The 9,722-nt window shown below is 35.7% G+C and overlaps 1 protein-coding gene across 1 annotated transcript in view; it reads right to left on the reverse strand.

The window, feature by feature from the left end:
* Positions 1 to 7,865, reverse strand: part of LOC104273377 (REST corepressor 3-like) — a 17,920-nt gene extending 10,055 nt beyond the window's left edge. Inside the window, 5 exon segments of the mRNA XM_009868697.1 lie at positions 2,208 to 2,286; positions 3,813 to 3,937; positions 4,290 to 4,451; positions 6,192 to 6,244; positions 7,791 to 7,865. Of these exon segments, the coding sequence (XP_009866999.1) occupies positions 2,208 to 2,286; positions 3,813 to 3,937; positions 4,290 to 4,451; positions 6,192 to 6,244; positions 7,791 to 7,833 (462 nt within the window). The 5' untranslated portion in view covers positions 7,834 to 7,865.
* Positions 7,866 to 9,722: the final 1,857 nt, after the last annotated feature.

Raw genomic sequence — 9,722 nt, forward strand, 5'->3', positions numbered from 1 at the left:
TTTCCCTACTGCAAGCACTCTACAGAAAGCAATAGTGCTGTTTGCTTTGGGAGGGGATTTGAGATTTGGAAGAAAGAGGATGGTTGTAGTTTTGCAGTCATTTTAACAATCTATGCAATTTAGCAAATTTAAGCCTTTGTTGTTTGATTTTTTTTGAAGTGCAAAGAAGAGATGAAGTCTTCATAACTGCTGTTTTTGGCATATTTAGACACCTAATAATTTCACTTTTGTCTTCAAGAGGCATTGCTGTGCAACAGCTGGTCTGCATGTATATGACTCCCACAGAGCAACTGGGTAGGCTCCCTGCACACCAGGAGTAAAGAAGCACAAAATTACTTTCCCCGCAGGGATTTTGCAATTCAAAGCAACACTTACTACCAGAACAGAGATGGGATTTAGGCTTTTTGCTACTTCAAGCAGCTCCCTACTGCTCCTCCCTGCTGGCACCCATGCAGGTTAAGAGGAGGTGGTCATCTCATCACAGTGAAGAGAAAACAACTTGCAGCAGCCATTATTATTATGCTCTGTAGCATTAGTACCGATCAGCAAACAGTATTTTGCTCTATTATGCTTGACATTCTGCCACATTCTCCTCTCAGTGAATGTAACATCTTAATCCAGTCTGTAGACTTCATAGAGGTCATCTTAAAAGCATGTAAGGTATTTGCTCTTCCTTGCAAAGTTGATATACAGTCTTACATCTTTGACATCTAAAAATCCCAAGGTTAAGTTTTTCTGGCCCATTTATAATTTTTTTTTCCTGCGTTTTTCTTTTTGGTATAAAATTGCAGTTCCTGTCTGTTCAATGAGGATTTAAAGTGGAAATACTCTCTCAAGCTTTTGTCTTGCCAGGCTAGTGTTAGGCTAGTTTTAGTTTTCTCTGCTAACACAAAGTTCCCATTGCTCTGTGTGTTCTGAGTAGCCTACTCAGCTGATATTTTGCTTTGGAAGTGAAAATACGCAAATCCTACCAGAAATATCAGATCACAAAACTATCTCGTGTAGACCTAAATAACTCACCAGGAACTTCAAACTTATTTTTCCTGTTCCTAGAAGTCAATGAACACATTACTTTCATTCTGGACTGCGTATAGCGATCCAAACAATAAGGAAGGAAAGTCAATTGAACAAAATAGCCCTTATTTAGAAGCGGCTTAGGCAGCAACTCAAATCAACAGATTGCAAGAACATTGTTACAACAGCAGAATGAAAACTGAAAAGGTTCGTTAATAGACCTGGTGCCATTTCAAGTTCTAAAAAACATATCTGAGCATGCTAAAAATAAATAAATCTCAAACTCTTTTACACAAAGGAGTAATTGTCCTTTTTTTTCCTCCCCTTGAGGTAGTTATGAAGTGACACATTGAAGGCCACTGCAAAGCTGAGAATGAAATCTAAACCTATCAGTCTCTTACTCAACATAATTTTTTGTAGAACTGCAAGTTTTATTAATAATCCTAGATACCATTTCATGGGAATGCTGAGGTTTTGCACTACCTCTCTTTTCACATTCTCAATCAGCAAGAACTGTCCCGCTTCAGGAAAATCACAGATGTGTGAAGCTGATCAAGGAGATAAACATTTGTACACTTAACTGTGTTTTCCTACTCTTGTTCATAACTACCTTAATGTTTACCAACAGAACCCCAAAACCTGAGCATATCTCAAACACAGCATTTATCTGTAAAGCTAACAGTAAGTGCTCATTAGAGGAGAGAAAAATGTTTTTCCTCTGCATGTATTAGTAGAAAGCGTCTCAATAAAGCCACGTATTAGTTGAAATGCATAACCTCGCTGTGGCTTTGAAAGAACAAAAGAAGTTATTCTTGGAAAAATATAATTTAATTTTAAAATGCAAAGAAAACATTTAGATTCCAATAATTCACAACCAGTAAAACTGTAAACATATTAACAAGACAAAGACAGGGTGAATGTTGTTTTACCAGGTAGCAATAACAGGTTTCTCTCATGAAATTTGAACATCTCCCCGGAGGTAGTGAGGGGAATGAGAGATGCATTTATGTCCCAAAAATGGCAAAAAAATACAGTAAAATTTTGTTTCAATCACAAGTTGTCACTGATCATCTAAAAACTCTGTGATTTCAGCAGGCTGCAAGCTAAACCTCTTTACTACAAGTCATAGTTTTCACAGTAACACATTCACAGAAAACAAACAAACTGACATTCACCGTTAAGCTATCTGTTACCTCCTTTTTGGCTTCTTTTTTGGGATCATAATCGCTATCATTTCCATCCATTGGATGAGCTTCTTCTACGTCATCATCACTGAGGACAAATTATAGGAAGCTGGTAATTTTATTTATTTTTTAACCCCAAATATATCAGGATAGGATGCAATTATCTACTCTAAATTACCTACTCTTAGTATATGGCATCACAAAGTTATTTGCAGTTTTCAAAAGAGAGCTGTTACACACATATTTCCTTCATTAAATTCTAATAACTAATATGATAAAAACAGCAACCCTAAACTGTAGTTTCAAAATTACTTTAAGCAGTGCTGGTATTGCTGCCAAAAATCTTGGTGTCACCTTTCTTCAATTCAACTCTCTGTGCCAGGATAACACCTAGATGGTCAACGACACCAAGGCCAACTGCACCAAGGCCAGAACTACTCTTTCATTTGCCATGTTCGCTTTAATAGATCAATTTTCAAACCACTGCACCCAATAGATGAATTAACCCTTGTTGAAGTCAATCTGCTTGAAGGGAGCAAAAGGGGACAACGTAAGATGGGAAAATATGGGACTGCTTTTTCACTAACATGCTCAAGATCTAGAAACTGTGGGGGAAGATGTGAAAACTGCTGAATTAAATAAAAGAAAAAACTGAAAAGATAACAGCTTAATCAAGTCCAATCCATTCACTGACACAATATAATTTCCAAATAAATCAATGTAAACCCACAAAATATCTAGTTAATAAAAAAACACGTTGTATTAAAAGCAAATAGATTTTCTTCTGCAATTTTTCAGCTATAGGGTCACTAAGTAAGCATATAAATTTTAGATTGCAAGAATTATTTTCAATAACATAATTAAATAGATTATTTTGTATTAGCTAGGCAGTTCTACGTAGATGTAAATTCATACTTTCCAATATAAACACAACTATGTTACTTATACATTAAACATACAAAATAATTTTTTAAAAACTGCAAGTGAATGCTCAATTGTACTAAGTGCAATGTAATTTTAATTTCATAGTAACTAGGGGAAATGTCATTCCCTTCTATCCAAGACAATTTAAACCTATTTTGAGCTGTGATTCCCTTTGACTGATAGCAGTTCCAAGGCTCCTAAAGTAAGATTTTGTATCAATTTTTGTTATAAAACAGTGCTTTGGCATTCTAATTGCTACAGCTCATTGCAGTGGTTGATCTTTCAGTTTTAATTCCATTCTAGTTTAAAAAAAAAGGGCAGAAAACAACCCCAGAAAAATAGAAAACTCCCATACACACAAAACCACTCTCCTATCCACACAGTAATACAGGGTTAGACTTCTCAAAGCATTATTTCTAAACCACATCCCCAGACTTAAAGTTTCATTGAGTTCTTGCTCTTACACTTACCCATTAAAGCAGTTGAGTGTGTTATTACAACTCACACCAACTGGAGTGATACAGTTCTTAAAGCACAGGTGCCAAACCACTTGCTAAAAGCAGAGGCATCACACATGCTCACACCTATATAAATATGGTTCACACTGAAAGAATGGCTGAAAATTATTCCAACATCTCTACCTAGAGAGACTTCAGTCTCTGGCTAGCTACTGGAGAACAGAAAACTTACCTGTCACCTTGATTATTTCTATTAGCTAGTTTTCGAGCCTGTCGATCCATCAAACTTGTCCTAGAGCGAGTTTTTTTCCAAGAATAGTAATATTTTACAAGGCTTGCAATAGTCTTGTCTGGAAGCTAGAAGAATTCATCAACATATTAATACTTTTAAAAATTAAAATTCCACCTAATATTATTGCTATCTATGTACAACCACCTTTACCTAAATATTTTAAATGCATGGATGAGAAGGAAAGGAGGGGTGTATTTTGCAGGCATTTTTAAAAAAGGCAGATGGGGGGAGAGGCTTTTTTAATTAGAGTGAAAAAGGTATAGGCCTAAGAGACCTGATGAAATTAACTTAAATCTTATATTCAAGGCTCTTCCTGAAGCTTTTACATGGACATCAACACGAAATTTTAGCCCAATGGAAGTTTTTGTTCTTCCTGCATCTGAACTGTTCTATGTCTCTGATCAAAAATTACTTTACCATTTGCTGGATCCTGTGAAAGCTCTTTCCATGGAAGCTAAATGCTTGTTCAAACAGGACTTTATCTTCAACTGTCCATTCATCAGGGAAAGGAGTGAAGTTAGGGAGATCTGCAAGGGACTTCTCAATATTGTGTTTATGCCAGAACAACATGCCGAGAGCCTTTGAAAAGAAATAATCCCTTTTTGGATTTAGTCAGCTTTCTAAAACACTGAGACACATTAAATAAAAAAGGCAATTTATTTATTTAAAATAAAATTTGACTATCAACATTCCTTCTAAAACACTTCCACAATTTTACTGGCTAAGTACTATAGGTTACAAAATTCTCTTTGGAGACGATATGAAGAGTGGGCACATCTGTACTTTAATAAAGGTACAAAAACCAGTCAATTTAAGGCAGGCATGGCAGCAATAATTCTGAAGTAGCATGAACTAGGCTCAGATAGGCTCAGATCTGACCTGCTTTCTTCCTTTACAAGCATGTATCACCTACACAGTTCCTTATAGGTCTTCAGGCCTTTATTACTAGCCCACTCAAAAAAACAATGTAAAAATACTTTTCAGCAGTCAGAGGATCATCCAAAATGCAAGTCTGAAAGTTCAAAGTGAGAGTTGTCTTTCTACAACTCTCCAATCCACAAAAAACAGCACAGCCACTTCCATGTCATGTGCACCTAATAAGGAATGGAAATTTAAATATACTTTCTTACATAATTTCATTCCTCTATATTCTTGAATTATTTTATGATGATTAGACTTTCTGCCAGAGAATGAATGACAGCTTTGATGCCAATTCTGGCACAGGAATTGAGAAATGTAAATCCACTTAGTTTCAACCATACAGTGCAGACACGATCACCAGTTGTTCATCAGCTCTCCAAACCCCTGATCTCACACCTTCTAATAACCTGGACAGAGCAAACCTCTTTTTTCGTAAAAATTGCAAGAAACAAGCACCTCCTGGAAAAATAACTTCTATTCCACTTTGAACAGTCTGCAAATACTTTGTACCAGAAGTTGTTTGGAGAATCAGTCTTCCTTGCAGATTTATTTTGAGATCCCCAAGCTCCTTCTCTTCCCCAACAAAAGTGAACTATAAACAACATCACCAAAGCGTATTGTCCAGGTATTCTGGACATCGTAACATTGGCAGCTGCTTTTTCAGATAGCACTTAACTAGCAAGTCTTTGCTATTATCAGCTTCCATTCACTAAAATCATACAACTTGCTTCCACTTGTACACCAATGTTTTTGTTTTAAAATAGGTGATCTCACTTTTACATAAATTGGTCAATTTATGAAGAAAATTGCAACAGAACTAAGTGCACAGCAGCAAGGCTTTACCCTGTACTTTTTATGAGATGGTGACTAAAGGTTATTAAAATAAAAAAGTGATCTTGTTTGTTACTCTCAAATCTAGAATTCAATTCTGTTTTCCTGCCTCTCAAAAGACACCCAAAGTTTTTTGCCTCTTAAAAAAAAAAAAGTAACAAATGTTTCTAGTGCTGATCTATCAGAATTAATGGTTCAAAATTGTCCCATTTTGAATTCTAATATTAAACACTAAATTTGTAAGCTGCTTCCTAAGAAGTTGTTTAGCTAAATATACACACACAACTGCATGACATGCCCAGGGTATCAAGAAACATACCAAATCTTTCAAAAGTGCACATTACAAGCTGAGCATGTCATGAAAACAAAGAGCTCAATCTTTTGCAGAGAATCCAGAGCACAACTGTATGCAGATCCACTTTACTGCAGTGTTTGCTGCCGTGCCTGAAGAGAAACAGCGTTAATTAATGGCAACCAAGGGGGAAAACATCCCAAAGAGTTGTGTTATACTTTTATATATACATAAAAAAATCCTTTAAATGAGCACTCCCATTTCATAGCACTTACCTGTTCCACATTGTATCCATGTTTCTCCTTTGCTATTGCTATATATTCATCCACTGTAAAAAAGCAATGTCAGAATTATTCTTTAGTACTTTTAGTTTGGCTACAAGGTGACACAGAATTAGCCAGCTAATATGGGGAAACAGTCTTCCCATGCTTTAATACACTACATAGGCCCAGGTCCCCCAAAGCGTTTAATATATACATGACTATTAATCATAAATAACCCCACCATCTTAATCGTAAATAAACCCACTATCTTTAATCTAGCATTTAATTTTATTAACTTTTTGCACAAGCTAATTCACAGTGAAAGAGATTATTTCTTTCACATTTTTATTACAACAAAGCCACAGCAGCTCATCATTTATTTAAATCAGAGACTAGCTGCTTATTGAAATGTTGTGTCTTCTTGGAACCCACTCCTAAGAACGCTGTAAGGGTGTCCAGACACCTGGGTTATGCTCACGTTAAAAATGAATGTAAAGAGATTCTAGATCAACGATTATGCATATCCTCGATATTAAAATATTTTTCACTGAACACCACTAACTTTAAGCATGGCATGAAGTCACTTTTCAATATAGAACATGAAAATTCAGTAATTAGGTCATCAAATCTGCCACTAACATTCTTTTAAGATTGCATTTGGCCATACTAGAGTCACTTTTGAATTTTGAACGCTTCCCATCATTTTGCAATCAAGTCCTGATAGTTTTGATCTTCAGTGAGTAGTTGTTTCATTTTTAAAGAAACAAACTCCTTCCATTTACCTTCTACAGTCTACAATTAAGTGGCAACTAAATGTAGCTGAAAGGAAGCATGACTGAGAAAAGGAAATAATGATATCCTCATTATTCAAATGGACTAGAGATGTCCTTGCCATGAACTGTTGCAGCAAAGAATTAATTGTACTTTAAGGGAATGAAGAAAGTGTTTAACAATCACAGTTGTAGACTATTTTATTTCTAACTGTTCTGCGATAGCAGAAGGTATGTTTCATCACATGTAGAGGGCCAGAAAACCATAATTACTGGTAATAGTAGAAACTGTCCTGAAGAACAGGTTCTCATGATTGCATCCTCAAAGTTTACTCCTCTGCATTGCATATGAGAAATTCTAGCATAGGAAGCAGGTTTAAACTAGATTAAACAGATAACTGACCACATTTGGTCAAAGAACTCCTTTGTTTCAGGCCACTTTTAAAGGGAGAAAATGCTCAGTTTTTCCTGGTAATGCAGCAATAATAATTTCCCCTTGAACTAGGCCTCACCACATCTTCTCCAAATCCAAACACATCCACTATAGCTTTTTCTCCTAGAAATTCAGAGCAGCAAGTTCCTCGTGTTTAAATGTCTTTTTTTTTATTTTTTACAGACACCGATTTGATACAATACAGGCAGTGTGATTTGAAACAAAGACTTAACTATAAAATAAGAGAAGGTGATCTTTCCTTTCCCCAGAGTTCTCTAAATAAAGAGAACCTTTGTATTTAATTTACTAATTTACAATTTCACAGTGTGTAAAACAATTAGTGAACAGGCACATAAGAAACAATTGCTTAGACTTATGCATTCAAATTTCTAAGCAGGGAAGACTTACACTTAGCATCTGGAATATTATGATATGGAGACCATACAAGCATCCCTCCATTATCTTTATCGGTATATTTTGTGGCACCTGTAAGAAAACAAGCAAGTCTCAGTATTTATAAATATGTTCTAGATAACAACAATTCAAAGTGTGGTAAGTAAAAGTCAACCATATTAAGAAGTCCAGCCAAACTATTAAGCAGAGGGGGGGAAAAAAGTCACTAATTTCACGTTGTTTTCTTAAGGCACTGAATGTCTGAATTTGAACACTACTGTCACGAGGTTCAATCATAACTGGATATTAGACGAGATCCTGGCTACCACAGCTGGAATGTTAAAGTGCTTTGCTGAAGTTGGCATAGACACAAAATTTAGAAGTACTTGTGTTGGAACAGTTGTCAAGAAGTTATGATTGTCTCTTAGTACTCTAACCATTTATCACTGTCATAGGAGTATCAGGATCTACTGTGTTAAATTAGGCTTCCTTAAAACAAAAGCAAAAAAATATATAGGGGGTAGAATACATTCGCTCACCATCCCCGATCCTTTTAAACAGGAACTATACCAACAACTATGCCAAAACCAATTCTGTTCATCTCTCTCTACTTTTGATTTTCAAAGCTATGTAACTTTGATACTTATAGCCAAATTGTGTAGCTGTAGAAAAGCAGTTAGGTGTAACAGTCACCTTTTTTGGTTTGATTGTGCATTAGGGTCTTTTTTGGGGGGGAGAGTGGGGCGTTGGGACTTTATGTATCAAGGAAAGCAGTCCAGGTTACCTGACCAAGTTACTTAATCAGAGACGGAGCAATTTTTGCAATACTGATGCAACTTTGTACACAGTCTTTTGATTTTTAAAAATATGCTGTAGAAGGAAATTCCTAAATACTGAAAAAGAATTAGCTAATAGTTACTTTTCATTTCATTAATATTTTACAAATGTATGCTACTACATAAAGCCTCTTACAATCTATTTGTTTTCAACAATTTATCTTGCATAAGACACTGCTCGACAATGGGAGCATTTATGCTTCTGTCAGTATGAATTTCTTGAGGAATAACCCTCAAAGGAACGTTCCTTGCATCCTTCTTGGAGCAGGACAGATTTTCTTTACTCAGTGAAGCAAAAAACTTCTCACTCCATTTTAAGCTTCCACATGTTATATGTAGGTTCTACATCTTGTTGAAAGAAACAAAACAAATCAATGCTTAGGAAAAGAGAACTTCAGTGCTTTCTAATTATATACTATGTTCTGTTGCTCTTCCCTTGAGTTTGGCAGTGTTTTTGTACTTGCTATCATCTTTGCCATCTTTAGATCCATTACAACTGTGAACATGAAAGCCAGTTAATTAGAAAAAACAAAAGTACTCATGTGTCTTCCAAAATGAGATGTGTAAGACACAGCCTAAATGTACCATTAACTCTTTAACAAGTTAAAAATATACATACACTCACAAAGCACCAGTTTCATGGCATAAGCAGCACTGAACTCCGAAAGTTTGGTATATAAGAGCAAAAATTGCTCGATACAACATTCTACTTGAGAACAAAAAAGCACACCATTTTTAGTCAGTAGGAATGCACTGTTTCATGAAGAGCAATGCAAACATGTTACAGGCACAATGTTTGCCTTGCCCACTTAGTATTTATCACAAGTAAGCGACCACTAACTACCCTGTACTCCACTCTTAACTAAGACAGGATAGCTAGAGAATGCATCAGAATTTCAGGTTGTAAGCAAGAAATATCTAAACTTGAGCATATCCTCAGTTTTTTCCTTCAAAAAAAAAACCCCAAAAAACCAAAAACCCAGGCAGACACCTGCAAACAAGAGGCTATAATGGATGTTACAAAGTATTAAATATTCAACTCCTGAAGTAAAAAAACCCTTAGTTTCAGAGTCCTATCATTTGCACCTGCAGAGACCATGTACACAGTGAC

The sequence above is a fragment of the Apaloderma vittatum genome, unplaced genomic scaffold (assembly GCF_000703405.1).
Source record: "Apaloderma vittatum isolate BGI_N311 unplaced genomic scaffold, ASM70340v1 scaffold8904, whole genome shotgun sequence".
Lineage (NCBI taxonomy): Eukaryota > Metazoa > Chordata > Aves > Trogoniformes > Trogonidae > Apaloderma > Apaloderma vittatum.